At 43.4% G+C, this 20,515-nt stretch overlaps 1 protein-coding gene across 1 annotated transcript; it reads right to left on the reverse strand.

Moving 5' to 3' along the window:
* Window positions 1-523: 523 nt before the first annotated feature.
* Window positions 524-14,238, reverse strand: LOC135522322 (large proline-rich protein BAG6-like). The gene is given in 26 exon segments (XM_064948464.1): window positions 524-1,106; window positions 1,713-1,859; window positions 2,145-2,252; window positions 2,612-2,812; window positions 2,920-2,967; window positions 3,191-3,328; window positions 3,520-3,644; window positions 3,759-3,861; window positions 4,014-4,067; window positions 4,258-4,427; window positions 4,615-4,906; window positions 5,135-5,460; window positions 5,620-5,692; window positions 5,960-6,015; window positions 6,018-6,320; window positions 6,470-6,526; window positions 6,828-7,059; window positions 10,352-10,552; window positions 10,774-10,903; window positions 11,196-11,374; window positions 11,532-11,654; window positions 11,792-11,863; window positions 11,998-12,215; window positions 12,599-12,716; window positions 12,807-12,900; window positions 14,051-14,238. Coding segments are annotated over 25 exon segments (3,651 nt in total). The 5' UTR covers window positions 12,888-12,900; window positions 14,051-14,238; the 3' UTR covers window positions 524-1,010.
* Window positions 14,239-20,515: the final 6,277 nt, after the last annotated feature.

A 20,515-nucleotide genomic window follows, 5' to 3' on the forward strand; every position in this document is an offset into this window, starting at 1 on the left:
AACTGACATCTTTCTACACCTCCGATCTGAAGATCACTGGCGTCATGATTTGACTTCGTTTTTTCCCAAGTTCCCATGTCTCTTGAAAGCACCATGACCATCAGTCCAGTACAATAAAAATAAATTACTTGCAAATTATTTCAATTTATGCTCAGCGGTGCCTTCCAAATGCTACACCAATCTATGGGTGATCTATTTTGTATTCAAAGCTTAAATTAAATATCTGTTCGAAGTACAATATTGTCAGGGCAGGCATATAGGGGAGGGACATCTGGGTTGGGGGAGGGTTTGGCTGGGATAGGCTGTCACTGTAAAATAAGAATTTGTTCTTAACTCACGCCTAGTTAAAATAAGGGTTCAATATAGCCAATATGCTGTGATAATGTATTAGGCCCATTGCACAAACTTAATTCTTACAGAACTGTTTTATTAGGGTAATGTAAAAATAAAACATGTTGATAACTGCCCTAGACAACTGAAAGGCCAGTACTTATTGTTTCTCCACAAGCACCATTAAACAACATTGTGTACTAAGTTATTTATTCAGCACACTTACATTCATGTACCAAAACAGCATTTACTTTCATCCCATGAAAGCATACTCTTGAAATAAGCCATTTTTATTTTCAGGGAAGCTAATGAAAAACACAACAGGTTAGATGTATAGGCACGATAATATTGACATGGTAACACTAAACAAAACGGAGCATTGCAGATGTTACGGTAAAATGTAAAGGTCATCCATAAAATAAAGTCCAAACAAACTTGTCAAATCAGGTGTGTTCCATCATGGGGAGGGTGGGGAAAAAAACAGGCGCTGGAAAAATAAAATCTGTAAATTAGTCAAAAGGAGATGCAAGGTGTCTATGGTACAACAAAAAAATTGGTAGGTTTAACTGCATTCAGTTGTGATACTGAGCAATCCAAAAGTAAAACTGAAGGATGGTGATGATGTATGTTTGTTGGTTATGTTTAAATTGAATCGGTTTGCAAAACAAGATGTGTTTGGGTTATGAGTCGGATGAAAAAGCTCTGTGTGTGTTGGGGAACTGCTGAGAGCTGAAGTCCGGGTCCTCTCTCACTCGCTTCTTTATGTCTTTCTTCACCTGATACAGAGGACAAAGGTGGCAATTACAAAAAAGGTTGTTCAATATATAAAATGCATCAGCTATTATCGTTCAATATTCAAAACACTTCAATATAAATAGTAAAGCAAACTACTTCACTACATTCCTAAAGAAAACAATGTACTTTTTACTCCATACAATTTTCCTGACACCAAAAAGTACTCATTAGATTTTGAATGCTTAGCAGCACAGAAATTGTCCAATTCGCACCCTTATCAAGAGAACATCTCTGGTCAACTCTGTGGACTCACTAAACACATGCTTTGTTTGTAAATTATGTCTGGGTGTTGGAGAGTGCCACTGGCTATCCGCAAATGAAAAACAAACACATAGTGCCGTCTGGTTTGCCAAATATATAAGGAATTTATATTTAAAAACAGACTTTTACTGAAGTATTTTACTGGGTGACATTCACTTGAGTCATTTTCTATTAAGTTATCTTGACTAGAAAATGGTACCTTTTCCACCACTGCATTTAACTGTTATGTGTCAAAGTCAATGTGTGACATCTGTAATATTAATAAGAGAAGCCATGGAATGAAACAGCTTGTTTTTCTGTCAGTGAGTGTTAGTGGAGGACTGTACCTGCTCTGCATAGGCCTCTTGGAGCTCAGGGCTGTCAAGCTCCTCCTGCAGGTTGTCTGGGGAAGTGACTGGCCTGACTCCGGCTGTCCTTGCCGCTCTGCTAACGGCGTCGGAGAGGGAGAGAAGAGCGCCGTCCCCTTGTCCGGTCTGAAAACACACACCCTGGTCATAGGCTAATCTAACTTTTAGTGCAACAATAAGCCCTTGCACTCAATGTTGAACATAGCATGCTGGTACTACAATGATCAGAGTTTATGTTAGCCCTGATATAGCAAATCTCCCATGTTTTAGCCATGGAGGGTCAACTACAAATACGGCCTGGAAGCATTCTGCCAACAAAGCTTGCAGGATGCCTCTTATAACGGAAGACCTGTGAGATCAGGGCTCGTCTTTTGCACATAAGTTAGTTTCATTCACAGGGAATCTAGTTACCTTCCTGCGTTTGGCAGGCATCCCATGTAAATAGGCGTCAGACATGGGAGGCTGGGCCTTCATCTTCCTCTGGGTGATCAGGTCATGTCTGATGATGGGTACCCACTCCTATCACACAGTAACAGACATGATCAGAATAACAGACAGACAATTAAACTCACTCGAGAGCCATATAACTGCACAACGGATTTTAAGACTTGAATGGGTTTGGATGCAGATCTGATTAGGCGAAACACTTCCATTGCTGGATAATTTCCTTTCTCCAAGAATCCAAACTACAAGTCAATGACAGTTTTGCAAAAATTCAGTATAAATTCAACTAGAAGTCTATGTAAAAAAAATAAAACTAATGTTTAAAAGAGTAAACAGCATGTGGACAGAGTGGAAGACAGAGAATGTCAAAGAAACTAAAGTGGACGAGAGAAGGATTGGACAAGTAGTGGGAGAGAGCTGAACAGTGTTCTTACAGCAGGGACGGCAGCAGTCCAGGCCTCAGTCTCTCTACCAGGCTCCTCCCTCCCGCTGGCTTCAGCTGCTGCCATGGCGCCACCCAATGGCGCAGCCCCTCCGGTGGCTCCAGTTTCCCTGGGTTCTGCCCTAGACTCCTGTGACGACGCCATGGCTTCCTCAGCTGTGGTGGCCGGGGCTGGGGAGTGGGTGGCCTCCATCTAAGGTTGGATGGCAATAGAGAAAAGAGAGTTATGGTAAGAAACAACACACCAAGGTATATCGAAGACAATATAATTCATTTTACAAATACATTTTAAAACCTTACCTCCATGATCTGGGCACGTTGAGGCTCCTGTGCATTAGAAGCCTCCCCCTTGAAAAGAAACTATTTAACATATATTGCTTGAATGGAATGTGGTAATGGAATCTATGACAGCTATCATAACTGACAGTTGATTAGGAAATGATGGTATCCACGTGCATTGTTAGATAGTAGTCCAGTAAATGAGCCTTCAAGAACACTAACTGTGTGCTTAATTTTTTTTTTTTTTTAACACTATGACCTGTTTGCGAGATGGTGTGTGTGTGTTAATTACCTGCTGTGTGTGGACGACATAATGCAGTATCTGGTCCTCTGTGACGGGGATGTGCTCCAGGATGACCTGGAGCCTCATGGTCAGCATACTGGTCAGCCAGTTCACCAGGCTGGGATTCATGTCAGCTGACAACGTCCTCTGTAACAGGAGATGTGTCAATACACCTATTTCACCTCCATTTAGCTCTTTTTTTTTCAAATCTATAGAAGGAGTATTATAAATCATCTGACAGACAGAGAGATAACCTGGATGGAAGGAGGAGAGACATGGAGTGGGAGGTTGTATATCATATCATAAGGAACATTGTGTGTGTGCGTGCATGTACTGACTATGCGGTGGTTGATGACAGAAGTGAGGGCACTCTGCTCTCCTCTCAGACAGTACAGGTTAAGGGCCAGACACTCAAACAGCCCCTGGTTGCACATCTGCAGCAGCTGCGGCCCAAACGTGTTGTCTGCAGGAGGTGAAAAACCCCAGCAATAAGTGACAAAAGCACGGACATTCATAGGCCAGGTCAGATGAATTGCGTCAAATAAAATAATTTGGCACAATGAAGACAGAATGTTACCTGTGCAGCGGAGTATGTGTGTGGCGATACGCGTTAACTGCTGTCTGAAGAAGGACAGGTTGGTCTGAGTGACGTTGACACCCTCCAACACTGCCACTGAAGACTGAAGGACCAAGACAAAGAGAGAAATGTGAGCGACTGATTCACCTCTGACCAACTGGCCACGGGGAGAATTTAAAAGTGACTGGAACTATTGAGCAATTTGAAGACCACGGACTATAAAAGGGGGCAGCGTAAGTGAACTACGGTACTTACAAAGCTCTCGGTAATGTACTCCTCAAGTTCATTGATGAGACCATCAGCAGCAGCCTAGGATCACAGTGAAAATAACAAAAAAAAGAACCAAAGGGGGAGAGAGAATGAGACTCATCAAGTAGCTTGTCTAGCCCCATGTGCAGTGACACTAATGACAGGTGACAGTAATTGACGCGTGACAGTAATTGACGCGTGACTGTAACATCGCAGACAGAGGCGGTTATATAGACGGTGGCGCACTCACAGCAATGTTGTGGTCGGTGGGCTCGCTCCCGTTGAGGTAGTGCTGGGTGAAGAACTGAGACAGCTGGGTCTGGATGCGACCCAGGGGCTGGTTCTGGCCGTGGAGCAGCAAGACCAGGTCCACCATGGAGAAGTTCTGACACACCAGGGTCAGTAGGTCTCCAAAGAAACCTGAGGGAGAGAGACAACTGTGTGGACATGGAACAAAAACATTTGAGGAAGAGAGAGAGCATGGGAGAAAAAGAGGGAACGCAGGAGAAAGAGACTATACTTCATAGACAGAAACAGGAAGAGAGAGCAAGGTTCAAGAAAAAGGGACGGAGAGAAAAAAGAAAGCACACAAGACAGAAACTCTCACCCATGGCGTCCCCTGTGCCGGGTGTGAAGATGTTGCTGGTCTCAGAGAGCCTCTGGATGAACTGGGCGATGCTCTCAGTGTTGCTCTGGGGAGAGCCCAGGGAGCCCATCATGGTGGACAGGACCCCCTGTACAATCCCAGTGAACAACTCCGGATTCAGGGCCTCTCCCTGGGCCCCGGCACCGTCCCCCGTGGGAGGGTTAGGGGTGGTCCCGGGTGGAGGGGAGGGGGTGCCAGAGGCAGGGGGCTGTGGGGCACCGTTGGGGGGTGGTGGGAAGACTGGTCCGGAGGCCTGAGATGGAGAGTGAGATGATGGATGATGGACAGGGAGAAAATAAAAATGTATCATATGAAAGATATGTTGTTAAGATGCCATTAAGGTATTCTTACAACTAACACGTCAGTTAACTGGGGGATGATGTAATCTTGGTTTCAACCATTCTGTTGTAACAGGCTCTACTGCTCTATATGTCCTAATCCACAGAATACCCTTGGAACAAACTCCGATCCAGACACTGACCTGCATGAAGTCAGACACTCCTTGGACGAAGGCAGGCACTCCAGGCATAGTCACAGTGATGGAGGGTCCCATGGCCCCAGGAACTGCCCCTGCGGTCCCCAGGAGAGAGCCCAGGAGCTGGGCCAGGTCAGGGGGAGCTCCCTGGTGCATGGTGGGGATGGCTCCGGGCTGGCCTGGGGGAACAGTGGTGCCAGGGGCAGGAGCAGGAGTGGGGATAGGGCCCGAGGAGGATGAGGAGGAAGAAGAAGAGTTGGAGGAGGATGAGGAGAAGGTATGAGAAGCAGAGGAGAAGGTATGAGAGGCAGAGGAGGTGGCTGTTTGACCAGCTGGGGGGAAAAGGAAGAAAGGAACAAAATTTGAGTCGGCTAACAGTACACTTAACACTTCAAACAGAGGATTCACTTTTAGTGCGATTGGTAACTATGCAACCCCCCCCCCCCCCCAAAAAAAATACAAATAAGATGTTTGAAAGGCGGGGTGTATACCCATCTGTCCAGGTATCAGGAGTTGTCCCACCAGTCCACTGATCATCTGATTGAGGGCAGCAGGAGGGAAGGGCTGTGGGGGAGAGGTCATAGGTCAACTGTTAACGTTAGCATATAATGCAAACATGGCGATGTCATTAAGATTTCAGAGCACTAGAGCTTAAGACAATTGGTACTGTCGATGGAAATGCCCACAACGACTAGCAAACACGAATGCCTCCTACTGAAATTCCAAGTCTGACAACTTCTTGTCAAAACTTGACTGAAATCTACAAGACATTAATCTCAGTCCTGCACTAAACCCATAGGGCACCAAACCCCCTATAACAAACATGCTCACCTGTCCTGGTTGCTGACCCATCATAGGCGGCACGCTAGTTCTCAGGTTGATGGTGGCCCCCGGGTGCCAAAGACGGGTGGAGGGATCCTGGGGGCAAAGGTGGGCCGGGTGAACACCACCCTGGCCTGGGGGGCCCCGGGAGAAGGCGGAGGGGGGGCTGTGGGGGTGGTGGTGGGGGTGTTAGGGCCGGTGGTGGTTGTGGAAGAGGTAGCAGTGGAGCCTGGGGGGGTAGGCTGGGGGGGTTGGCCAGGGATGGCGCCCCCGGTGGCAGCAGCTACAGCCTCGGTGTACTGGGCGATCTGCTGCACGATGGACTGCATGAAGTCTGGATTCATCTGAACACCGGGAGGCATCTGGAAGCCTGGGGAGAGAGTATAAGAAAAGGTTTCTTTGTGCCTTGAATATTGGATTCAGGATCTCTGGTTTACGGGGCTTTACTCCAGTCCGCAGTTATTCGGAGATACAACCAGAGGTACAAAAACATCATCATGAAGTGTTACCAACACTCACCTGGCTGACCCATTCCTGCAACATTTGGCTGTCCAGCTGCCTGAGGAACACCAGAGTCTGTAAACACACACAGACAATATTTGAACTGTAAACCGTATGTAAAAACAAATGGACGCTATGGTTTAACAAGCACTTAAAAAATAACACCCAAAATTGAACGAGACCTATCGATTTGAGCAGTACAGGGACCTGACTTTCAGTCAAAGAAAGAAAACTTTCTCTCAGAAAACACCATTTGGCAATAGGGAATAAATGCAATGGTAGAGCTATTCACTTCCAATGGGCCATTTGTGGATGAGAAATGGATGGACAAGTTGTGGTAAAGCATTCAATCAGTGGCGGGTACGGGACAACACACCGTCCGTGTTCATCTGCATCATGACCACCGGCATTGTCTGGTGGCTGATCCTGATGACCCGGGGGCCGGGCTGTCCCTGTCCAGCCTGCTGATTGGACGGGGGAGGCTGTGAGGGGGAAGTCTGTCCCTGACCTGGCTGGTCCGACTGGCCGGGGGTCTGACTGGGCTGGGCCTGTCCATCTGTAGCTGGTCTGCCATTGGACGCCATTGTGACCGTGGCTCCCAGGTTCATCTGAAGATGAGTTTCAAAATGTCATTGAAGTGCTGTGTTCCATTGGCAAACTATATCAAATGAAGTTAAAACTAACCAAAGTTTACATACACCTTAGCCAAATACATTTAAACTCAGTCTTTCACAATTCCTGACATTTAATCCTAGTAAAAATTCCCTGTCTTAGGTCAGTTAGGATCACCACTTCATTTTAAGAATGTGAAATGTCAGAATAATAGTAGAGTTATGATTTATTTGAGCTTTTATTTCTTTCATCACATTCCCAGTGGGTCAGAAGTTCACATACTCAATTAGTATTTGGTACCATTGCCTTTAAATTGTTTAACTTGGGTCAAATGTTTGGGTAGCCTTCCACAATAAGTTGGGTGAATTTTGGCCCATTCCCCTGACAGAGCTGGTGTAACTGAGTCAGGTTTGTAGGCCTCCTTGCTCGCACACACTTTTTTAGTTCTGTCCAGGGCTTTGTGAAGGCCACTCCAATACCTTGACTTTGTTGTCCTTCAGCCATTTTTCCACAACTTTGGAAGTATGCTTGGGGTCATTGTTCATTTGGAAGACCCATTTGCGACCAAGCTTTTAACTTCCTGACTGATGTCTTTAGATTTTGCTTCAATATATTCACATCATTTTCCTCCCTCATGATGCCATCTATTTTGTGAAGTGCACCAGTCCCTCCTGCAGCAAAGCAACCCCACAACATGATGCCGTCACCTCCGCGCTTCACGGTTGGGATGGTGTTCTTCGGCTTGCAAGCCTCCCCCTTTTTCCTCCAAATATAACGATGGTCATTATGGCCAAACAGTTCTATTTTTGTTTCATCAGACCAGTGGACATTTCTCAAAAAAGTACAATCTTTGTCCCCATGTGCAGTTGCAGTGGCTTTTTTTTGGCGGTTTTGGAGCAGTGGCTTCTTCCTTGCTGAACGGCCTTTCAGGTTATGTCGATATAGAACTAGTTTTTCTGTAGATATAGATACTTTTGTATCAGTTTCCTCCAGCATCTTCACCGTTGCTGTTGTTCTGGGATTGATTTGCACTTTTCGCACCAAAGTACGTTCATCTCTAGGAGACAGAACGCGTCTCCTTCCTGAGCGGTATGACTCCTGCGCGGTCGCATGTTTCGACTTGCGTACTATTGTTTGTACAGATGAACGTGGTACCTTCAGGCGTTTGGAAATTGCTCCCAAGGATGAACCAGTCTTGTGGCGGTTTACAAATGTTTATTTTCTGAGGTCTTGGCTGATTTCCCCATGATGTCAAGCAAAGAGGCACTGAGTTTGAAGGTAGGCCTTGAAATACATCCACAGGTATACCTCCAATTGACTCAAATGATGTCAATTAGCCTATCAGAAGCTTCTAAAGCCATGATATTTTCTGGAATTGTCCAAGTTGTTTTAAAGGCACACTCAACTTAGTATATGTAAACTTCTGACCCACTGGAATTGTGATAGAGTGAATTATAAGTGAAATAATCTGTCTGTAAACAATTGTTGGAAAAATTACTTGTGTCATGCACAAAGTAGATGTCCTAACCGACTTGCCAAAACTATAGTTTGTTAACAAGAATTTGGTGGAGTGGTTGAAAAACGAGTTAATGACTCCAACCTAAGTGTATGTAAACCTCCAACTGTAACTAAATACACTACCGGTCAGAAGATTTAGAACACCTACTCATTTAAGGGTCTTTATTTGTACAATTTTCGACATTGTAGAATAATAGTGAAGACATCAAAACTACGAAATAACACATGGAATCATGTAGTAACCAAAAGAAGTGTTAAACAAATCAAAATACATTTAATATTTGGGTTTCTTCAAAGATTCCACCCTTTGCCTTGATGACAGCTTTGCACATACGCTTGGCATTCTCCCAACCAGCTTCATGAGGTAGTCACCTGGAATGCATTTCAATTAACAGGTGTGCCTTGTTAAAAGTTCATTTGTGGGATTTCCTGCCTTCTGAATGCATTTGAGCCAATCAGTTGTGTGTTGACAAGGTAGGGGTGGTATATAGAAGATGGTCTTTTACCACCAAATAAGGCTAAGTTCATGTTATGGAAAGAACAGCTCAAATAAGCAAAGAAAAACGACCGTCCATCATTACTTTAAGACATGACGGTCAGTCAATATGGAAAATGTCAAGAACTTTTAAAGTTTCTTCAAGTGCAGTCGCAAAAACCATCAAACACTATGATGAAACTGGCTCTCATGAGGACCGCCACACGAAAGGAAGACCCAGAGTTACCTCTGCAGAGAATAAGTTCATTAGATTTACCAGCTTTAGAAATTGCAGCCCAAATAAATGCTTCAGAGTTCAAGTAACAGACACATCTCAACATCAACTGTTCAGAGGAGGCCTGCAAAGAAACCACTACTAAAGGACACCAATAATAAGAAGAGACTTGCTTGGGCCAAGAAACAAAAGCGATGGACATTAACTTGTTGGAAATGTGTCCTTTGTTCTGGAGTCCAAATTTGAGATTTTTGGTTCCATACGCTGTGTCTTTGTAAGATGCGATGTGGGTGAACGGATGATCTCCGCATGTGTATTTCCCAATGTAAAGAATGGAGGAGGTGGTGTTATGGTGTGGGGGTGCTTTGCTGGTGACACTGTCTGATTTATTTAGAATTCAAGGCAGACTTAACCAGCATGGCTACCACAGCATTCTGCAGCAATACACCATCCCATCTGGTTTGGGCTAAGTGGATTTATAATTTGTTTTTCAACAGGACAATGACCCAACACACCTCCAGGCTGTGTAAAGGTTACTTTACCAAGAGGGAGAGGGATGGAGTGCTGTATCAGATGACCTGGCCTCCACAATCCCGACCTCAACCAAATAGAGATGGTTTGAGATGAGTCGGGCTGCAGAGTTTTTTTATTTTACCTTTATTTAACTAGGCAAGCCAGTTAAGAACAAATTCTTATTTTCAATGACGGCCTAACTTCCTGTTCAGGGGCAGAACGACAGATTTGAACCTTGTCAGCTCGGTGATTTGAACTTGCAATCTTTCGGTTACTAGTCCAACACTAACCACTAGGCTACCCTGCCGCCCCAAAATGAAAGAGTGAAGGATGTTTGGTTACCACATGATTCCATGTGTGTTATTTCAGAGTTTTGATGTCTTCACTATTATTCTACAATGTACAAATAAAGAAAATCCCTTGAATGAGTAGGCGTTCTAAAACATTTGACAGGTAATGTACATAAGACAGAAATAATGTAATAGGTGTAAGTGTCTGCCAGGTCACAACAAAAAAAGTCTGACAATGGGATACAACGCCAACTAACATGTAGCGGGATGTGATGGTGCACGGCTCCAGGCATGGACACTGGGGAGGTGTAGTGAGACATTGGCCGGATCACATGTAAGTGGCGTGGGGCGGGACTCAACAGGTTGCAGCGCAGGTCACTAAGGGCAACCAGGGCATTGCCCAGGAGACGGAGGGCCTCCCCCACCAGGTTGAGAATCCGCTGATCCTCCTCTCTTTCCTGTGTGTGACAAGAAAAGGTCTTAAGCCATTTTCTGAGTGTGTGTTTTGATATTTTATTCAGGTAGTCATGTGGGGAAAGTGACAAGTATTGTAAGAGTCCAACTACAATACAAGACAAAACAGCAAACGCTCATGGCTTTCTATGTCTGATCAGTGCATGTGAATTGTACCTAACCACAAAGCACTAAATTATGAGGAATGCAGTGCTGAAAAGCTTACGGTGTTGGCGTATTCTGCAGTGGTAGCAGACTCTAGGATAGAGTGTGTTCTCTGGACGAATGGCTGAAGCCTCTCCTCCACCCTCCTCAGCTCTGACAGCATCTCTACCAGCTCTGCTGGGCTGGGGTGACTGTCAAGGGGAGAGGGGATGAGTTATCCTTACATGCATCACAGGTCTTCTAATAACAACCACGATGTCTGAAGTCAAGTCTCATGTGCTGATGTCAATGGGAGATTCTGTGTGAAAGTGAAAATTTTGCATGCAGGTCTCAAGTTCTGGATTAAGCCTTATTCTTATTAATTCACATTAAAATGCCCAGTTTGATAAGTTTTGAATTAATCCAGCATCCTTTTTATTCAGTATAGCGCAACAAAAAAGCAAAAAACATGCAGGACAGCGATAGTTAACAATAATGTCTTACTTGGGTCCAGCTTGGGCAGCTCCCTCTGTTTGAGTGGAGGAAGAGAAGGATGGAGGGGGAGTAGATGAAGGTGGAGATGTGTCCATGGGCTGGGTGGAGGGAGAGGGAGTGGAGGAGGAGGAAGAGGGAGGAGGTGCAGCAGCAGAATCCGGTTGGGTTGAGGTGCCGCTTGGTTGATCCTGAGATTGAGCGACAAGGTAGCAGGCAAGGGGAGGACGTTGCTCAGTCATCTTAATTGAATTACTTCGAACTCAAATAGACCTGCTTCCTGAGACTGCCTAGAAGATCTTCAAGTAACATTTTGTCCAAATACTTATGTTTCACGTTTCACCTCACCTCCATCCTCTCGATGAGAGCAGTGGTGTCCCTCAGCAGGTTCTCAGCCAATAGCAGTCTCAGCCTGGGCTCACTCTGCACCGATTGGTCCATATCAATGTGCACATTCATGGAACCATTGCTCTGTGACAGCAAGAGTATTAGTTGACAGCTACTCAACATGTTTATTCAAAGCATTTTGTGTATATATAGAAATTGATAGTATACATCCTCATTTATGGATTTGATCTATGTTATAAATCATATATTTGATTTCTTACCCCGGTGCTGGTGCTGACTCTGGCATTCCTAGCATTCTCACCCAAACCTGACATCATTTGCTGGACTGACATCTAGTAAGAGTGTAGTAGACAGTACAGGCTAGATATCAGTGCTGATCCACACCAGGATATGATTATAAACCATAGAATCAAGACAAATTTGATCCAAAAAGGGGTAACACACACACACACAAAAAACGCTGTACCTGGATTTGCTGAGGGTCCATGACGTTAACGGGGAGGTTGAAGGTCCCCAGCATGACATAGCTGTTGGCGTTGCGGTCGTGTGGGGGCACTTGGGACGTTCCCTGGGAGGTGGTAGAGGAGGGCGGCGCTCCGGCCTCCGCTCCCCCTGACCCCGAGCCTGGCTGGGAGGGCTGAGGGGGGGCCCGCTCCACCAGGTGGATGACTTTTCCATCGACGTCTGAGACAGAGAGCAATGAATATCATCTCTAGTCATGTTAGAGGACACTGGTGCTTCATCAATCTATCAGGTGATGTGCAAAGCAGTCAAACGGCTTACAGCAATTACATGATGGATACTCAAGTTCTGATGGTGTGCAGTTGTATAATAGGCTTACATCTGTGCATTACTGGCCTTGAAAATCATGGAATAAGACTTATTCTATAGATCACATATAGACAAAGATATGACTGTTAGCTGCGTTTCTGTTCTGTGTTGACAGATGCGTCACTGCAGCTGTGTGCTGCTCCAGATAAAATTGCCTGGACTAATTTCATGTTTATTAGCATATGGCCGTTTTCTATTGATTCCAGGAAACTCCACAGACACACAGCATTACTCACTGTACTCTGTCAGGGTCCTCTCATCCTGCAGGACTCGGCCCTGGTAGATCAGCCTCTGTTTGTCCACAGGAATCCCAACTGAAGTGGCAATGTGCTCCTTGAACTCTTTCACTGTCAACTGAGAAAAAGACACCGGTGTGAGGATTAGGCCTATATCCAGTTATTGTAAGGCTACTGTAAAAGCACTCGGTTGGATATGAGAACGTACCTGTCCGCCTACAGTGTAACTTCGGCTCTGGGAGTCCAAAGTTTTGACAGTCACCTCTATATCAGCACCTGGTTCCTCCATGGTTACGTTTACCCTGTGTGTCAAGTAACAGAGGCAATAGAATAAAGTATCATATCAATGCTGTCATGAATAGCATTATGTAAGGGTTAATCAATGAGGGGCTCATTGAAAGCAAGTGTATGCAGTAAATCTGTTCTCAGTATGCTATTTCTATGCTTCCGTTCTTAAGTTTTGTTTTTGCATCTTTTACTCTCGGTTTAGTACACCAGCTTCAAACAGCTGAAAATACAATATGCTTGGTTTTGGAAAATATATTTCACAGCAGTTTAGATGAGAGAATGATTCTCAACGGTTTCATCATTAAACTTAAATTAGGCAAACTATTAGAATTTTAGCAAACAGGAAATGGCACAGTGATTTCTGCATAGTGCACCTTTAACACATTTGCCGCTAGAAATTTGTTAATTTGCAGGTAGAAATGTGTTCCACATCCACTGAAGTAGCAAGCAAATGTACTATAGTAGTTGCCTTGGTAACCAAACCAACAGAGTTACTAGTTAAACTAACCAAGCCATCAGTCCTAAATTGCTATTATGAAAATCGAATTAAATGTTTTCAATTCGACTTTTGCTATCAAAAATCAGCTCAAAACGTAGAAAATGTAAGAATGAACTATAGCCATTGAATTCTACCATGCTGATGTACCGTGCGTTATAGGGAATACTGTACGGCCTAGAATGCTCTTGAAGCCAATCAGAAACGAGTATTCAACAATATCCATGGTATAATGTGGCTAAAATAATTTCAATTGGGTAATTACATAGCTAACTTTAACGTTAGCTAGCTACTGCCTAAACAAAGATACTGTGTGGTCTAACGTTAACGCTCATTGGAAGCTGCCATAGTTATCTAGCTAAAATGGCTAGCTAGCTGAATGGCTAACATCCTTGCCTTGAAGCAAACACGGTCAAACAAAACATTTACGTCCGCGTTCTCTTGATATTAACTGTAGATGGAACTTATACAAATGTGATGGTCCAATCAATTTCTCACGAATATTGACAAAAAACGACAGTGAAACGTGTAGCTAGGTATCTCACATCTACGTTAGCTTTTAGCCAGCAGTTAGCGAGCTAGCCTTGAGCTAACGTTACCATTAGCAGTATGAAATCAGCTAACGTTAGCTAGCTACCTACCACCTAGCTAGCTAGTTATTTACTTACTTGATAGCTCCTATCTGTGAAGTTAAATATTCCGATTTCAACTGAATGTTTGACAATTCTTCACCGATTATTCAGTGTGGCATGTAAAGCTAACTAGTTCCTCCTATGATGATAACAACTGCGGTTCAAGTAACGTGACATATGATTAGCTACCAGAACAGCTGTGACGTTTCAAACATACAGTAGCAAATGGGACGTGCTCATCAAGTCAGTTCAACATGTTTAGCTTATATCTGCTAAATGGATCTGCTAGCCAGCTAGATAATATCCCCAGTACAGTTACAGTAGTAGATGAAGGTAAAGTGGGGATGTTTTTGTTAAACCATGCCTGTAGGAAATTAGGGGAAACCAAGAGGTCCAAGACCTCATTAACAAAGTGAGACATGATTTCCTCTTTCTTTACAAGGCATCCCATCAAAGTGAACAGGGTTTCCAGTTCCAACGAAGGCCTGAGACCGCTGGGATTATCAATTCAGTTATGTCGTGATTGAGAGAGGAAGAGCCCGACATGGGATTGAACCAGTAATCCTATGTTCATATTACTGGAAGTTGACAGTATAATAAAAGGGAAACAAAGTGCTCCTTTTTACCTTTGTTTGAGTCTCGTTTGTTGTTTAATAAATGCAAGATAAGTAGGGGTTGAAAAGTGGAAAAATGTGCCTGTCCTATACAAAAAAATATATATACTATGCAAACGAAAATAGAATCTGCTGATAAATAAATGCTGTCTGAGTTTGCATGTTTTGGCTAAAGCCAAAATAGGCATGGTACACTTCTGGGAGAAGAGCCTGTTGCTGTGTGCATGTTAATAATACTGGCTTCTTCTCTATCTCCTAATTGAACAGAAACTATAATCAAGAGACTAACCACTAGAGCATGTTCTAGTATGTAATATGGTGGATGACTACCAGGAACTAGTTTAGAAAACTGAAATTTGGACTTGAACAGTGGCTCCTTCAGCACAGGTGAGCATCTAATAGACACTGCCACAAAAGCCAGCTCTGTGCAGAACCATACATTTAAAAATATCCTTGTGCATCCAGAGATCAGAGCTGCAATTGGGCGTGCCACAAAAAGCCTGGGCCTCTGGGCAGAGGCAGTACAACATACACAGGGGTCAAAACCTGGGGTGTATTCATTAAACATGTTCTGTTTCAAAACGTTATACAACAGAACGTTTATTCGAAACGAAAAACGAGAGTTTCTATTGGACAAATTCTGGTATGTCCCACCCCGTTTCGTTTGCTTCCGTTGGGTTCTTAAACGGTAAACCGCTCCCGTTGCAAGACGTAATGAATACACCCCTGCTGCTCAGGGCAATCGGAAAAGACATGAATGAAGTCACTTTGGAGTTGGACTGAAATGCACCCTTCCATTCCGTTTGTTTTCCTCTGGATTTGGAGAGTAGCCTAGCCAGGAGCCCAGCCTGATGTAACGGTTAATGGATTCCAGTATCCTTGGAGAGTGAACTGATCAGAACATAGATATAGCCTGAACATAAGGTGGATAGACTATGGTAAACTACCTTGGTGGGTCTGTGACTGGAACCCGCTCCTCCCGTCTTTCTTCCTCGGACTCGTCAGTGTCGTAATGTCTTCTCCTCCTCCTCAGTGGCTGATTTAGGCATGGGCGCCCTGATTCTAGTTTATGAGCTAGGTAGGCTACTGCTTGGGAAGGTGTTCCACTCAGAAGTACAAAATGGGTTGGGGGCGGGGGTAGGTTGACCTCAGTTCTCCCCACTGGATGCCCGAGATAGGGGGAGCAGATGGAATCTATAAAATAGCGCACCTCTAACTTTGTACAGTACTAATGCAATTTGTAATACAATTAGTTGTGCAATTTAGTTTGTGCGTTTCTTGTTTGAAGTGCAATAGTGTAAAAACCAGGTAATCTTCTTTATAGGTGTGTTTGTGTATTTGTGTGATAGGATTTGTGCAATTTAGTTTTATTTGTATGTTTTTTGTTAGCAATAGGGTAATAGTGTAATAATTTGATTATCTTTTCGATTTGTCTTTGTTACTTCTTTTTTATATTTATTGTCTTATTTTTGTATATATATTTATAGTTTTAAATGTTATGATTATTTATTTGTGTTGTTCCAAATGCCTGAATTAAAACTAGTTAGTGCAGAATGGTGCTATTTATGTTGGGGGGAGGTTCGCCCAGGGAGCCATACAAGCCAGAACTGCCACTGTTCTGTGGAGATTTATCTCTGACCATTGGATCGAACATGTATAGCTGGATGGCCCATTACGCAGGTAATCTGCAAATTCTTCCCAGGATGACTAATCTCCAGCATTTGTGTAGCTGCCAGTGTCTGTTAAATCTTCATCCGCCGAGACATCGGCGTTTACTAAATTGCGGTCCTTGTCTGCCATGTTTCCACGTGCGAATACTGCTAGCCAGCTAACTTTATGATGATTTGAATTTAAGTGGAAACTGGCCAGCTAGATATCTAGCTTTACATAGGAAGAAAGCCACCTCTTCAGACTCATAAACCAGTTTACATTTACAAATAATTTGATGTTATTCAGAAAAGCAGGGGGGAAAACACTTGAAAAGGAGTGCAGTGCATCTACTCAAAATGTTTCAGGTCTTCCTCGGCTTGTAATCCTTTCACCTGCACTAAAGTGGCTGGTGTGAGGTTCTGTGTTATATACTATAGCCCTTACCCTATCATATGTGATGGAATATTATTTGATGTTTGCTTGTGTGTGTGTATGTATCTGTGTTATGCAACATAGCTGACTTGAGACATTGTCAACAGTTTCAGGGCCATGGGCCTTTCTCATGATGGAAAAAATACAGAATAACATGAAGACAGGAACTGCAATGAGTTGTGGGGGCACATTCAGAACGTATTGTTGCGAGAACAAACGGTCTTTTGTTAGATAACAGGAGCCAGGTGTGAGAACTGTATTGAGTGTGTGAGCGCATAGATATTCTACAGTTTTTGCCTACTCCCTTTGTTATAATAAATATCAGAGCGCTACCATCTGCCTCCTGTGTCAGCATTTGGGTCTCGCTTGTGCCCTTATACATACCTTGAGTGATGGGAGAAGTCATTGAGTGGGAACAGACTGGAATGGTGACAAAGAATGACATGTAGCTACAACGTGATAAGGATAGCTAGCTAATATTTTTCTAGCTAGCTACAGTAACTAACATTCTTTAGGTGATACTAACTATATTAGCTAGTTCAGAATGAAACTCTGAAAATCAGGGTCTAAACAGCTCTCCAAATTATAATTAAAGCATGCTTTTATAAGAACTATACTTGCCAATGCCATAATGAAGTTGTAGAATAACTTTCCTTGTCTGTAATTACACGGTACACTCACGATCAAAAAAGGACAATTACCCACGAACCCCAGGACTTTGACACTAATAACTCACGGGAAAGCTTTTGTGGTTGGCTTCTATGGTGAACATGCTCACTCAGTCTCTGTTAAAATCACCATTGAAACGGTCGCGCACAGTAGGTGTGGTACTGAATCACTATTCAAAGGTAACACATACACCAAATGAATGGTGTGATTGGTAAGATTTTTTATACATTTTAATGGGGTGATTGGTGGCTAATTGGTTGCACCCTCCCCTGACAATTTTTTGGTGTTGTCAAACAGCCACTTTGGTGCAGGTGAAAGGATACAAACCGAGGAAGACCTGAAATCCTTTTCAAGTGTTTCCCCCCTGCTTTTCTGAATAACATCAAATTATTTGTAAATGTAAACTGGTTTATGAGTCTGAAAAGGTGGCTTTCTGCAAAATGTGTCTTTAGTTAATTAACTTCCTAACTATTTAAAGCTAGATGACTAGCTGGTCAGTTTCCACTTAAATTCAAATCATAAAGTTAGCTGGCTAGCTGAATTCGCTCGTGGAAACATGGCAGACAAGGACCGCAATTTAGTAAACTCCGATGTCTCGGCGGATGAAGATTTAACAGACACTGTCAGCTACACAAATGGAGATTCGTCATCCTGGGAAGAATTTGCAGATTACCTGCGTAGTGTGCCAATCCAGCCATACATTTACGTGTATTTACAATATGTGGATAACTACAAATACCTAGGTGTCTGGCTAGACTGTAAACTCCCCTTCCAGACTCACATTAAGCATCTCCAATCAAAAATGTTGTCTAGAATCGGCTTCCTATTTCACAACAAAGCTTCCTTCACTCATGCTGCAAAACATACCCTCGTAAAACTGACCATCCTACCGATCCTTGACTTCGGCAATGTCATCTATAAAATAGCCTCCAACACTCTACTCAGCAAACTGGATGTAGTCAATCACAGTGCCATCCGTTTTGTCACCAAAGCCCCATATATTACCCACCACTGCGACTTGTACGCTCTCGTTGGTTGGCCCTCACTTCATACTCGTCGCCAAAACCACTGGCTACAGGTTATCTACAAGTCTGCTCGGTAAAACCCCACTCTATCTCAGCTGGCTGGTCACCATAGCAGCACCCACTGGTAGCACAGGCTCCAGCAGGTATATCTCACTGGTCACCCCCAAAGCCAATTCCTCCTTTGGTCACCTTTCCTTCCAGTTCTCTGCTGCCACTGACTGGAATGAACTGCAAAAATCACTGAAGCTGGAGATTCCCATCTCCCTCACTAGCTTTAAGAACCAGCTGTCAGAGCAGCTCACAGATCACTGCACCTGTTCTTAGCCCATCAATCTACCTCATTCCCATACTATATTTATTTTGCACCACAGTATCTCTACTTGCACATCCATCTTTTGCACATCTACTATTCCAGTGTATAATTGCCATGTTGTAATTACTTCGCCACCACTGTATAGACTTTGCTTTCTTTTTTTCTACTGTATTATTGACCTGCATGTTTTTTTCATTCCATGTGTAACTGTGTTGTTGTATGTGTGGAACCGCTATGCTTTATCTTGACCAGGTCCCAGTTGCAAATGAGAACCTGTTCTCAACTAGCTTATGTAATGGATGTGAAACGGCTAGCAGTTAGCGGTGGTGCGCGCTAAATAACGTTTCAATCGGTGACGTCACTTGCTCTAAGACCTTGAAGTAGTGGTTCCCCTTGCTCTACAAGGGCCGCGGCTTTTGTGGAGCGTTGGGTAACGATGCTTCGTGGGTTCCTGTTGATGTGTGCAGAGTGTCTCTAGTTCGCGCCCGGGTATGGGCGAGGGGACGGTACAAAGTTATACTGTTACACTTACCTGGTTAAATAAAAAATATTTGATCCAATGGTCGGAGATGCCCCCCAACAACAACAAAAATAGCACCATTCTGCACTAACTGTAGTTTTTATTCAGACATTTGTAACAAAACATAATCATAACATTTAAAACGATAAATATGTAGATGCACTATTGTAAAGTGGCTGTTCCACTGGATGTCATAAGGTGAATTCACCAATTTGTAAGTCGCTCTGGATAAGAGCGTCTGCCAAATGACTTAAATGTAAATGTAAATATATACAAAAATAAGACTCATCAAAAAGTGACAAATATAAATAAAATAAATACGAATAAAAAATAATTGGATTATTACACTATTACCCTATTGCTAACAAAAAAGCACGCAGTAGCCTGGGTAGATCACAAACTAGAATCAGGTCTCCTACTCCGACAAGGTTAATTGACCAACAATCCCACACCGAAGAGTTCGAGGAAGAAAGACAGGAGGAGCGGGTTCCAGTCACAGACCCACCAAGGTAGTTTACCATATTCCATCCACCTTATGTTTAGGCTATATCTATGTTCTGATCAGTTCACTCTCCAAGTAGACTGGAATCCATTAACGTTACATCAGGTTGGGCTCCTGGCTAGGCTACTCTCCAAATCCAGAGGAAAACAAACAGAACGGAAGGGTGCATTTCAGTCCAAGTCCAAAGTGACTTCATTCATGTCTTTTCCGATTTCCCTGAGCAGTAGGGGTGTATTCATTACGTCTTGCAACGGAAACGGTTTACCGTTTAAGAACCTAACGGAAGCAAACGAAACGGGGTGGGACATACCCGAATCTGTCCAATAGAAACGCTCGTTTTCCGTTTCAAATAAACGTTTTATTTTGTAAAACGTTTTGAAACAGAATATGCTTAATGAATACTCCCCAGGTTTTGACCCCCTGTGTATGTTGTATCCACCATATTACAGATTCTGTTTTTGTTTGCATAGTATATATTTTTTTGTATAGGACAGGCACATCTTTCTGCTTTTCAACCCCATACGTATCTTGCATTTATCAAACAACAAACAAAGGTAAAAAAAGGAGCACCTTGTTTCCTTTTTATTATACTGTCACCTTCCAGTAATATGAACATAGGATTGCTGGTTCACGCCCCACTCGGGCTCTTCTTCCTCTGTTTCCCTTTAATTATACTGTCAACTTACAGTAATATGAATATATAATTGCTGTTCCAAGCCCCACTCAGACTCTTCTTCCTCTCTCAATCACTACATAGCTGTGAATTGATAATCCCA

The sequence above is a fragment of the Oncorhynchus masou genome, chromosome 30 (assembly GCF_036934945.1).
Source record: "Oncorhynchus masou masou isolate Uvic2021 chromosome 30, UVic_Omas_1.1, whole genome shotgun sequence".
Lineage (NCBI taxonomy): Eukaryota > Metazoa > Chordata > Actinopteri > Salmoniformes > Salmonidae > Oncorhynchus > Oncorhynchus masou.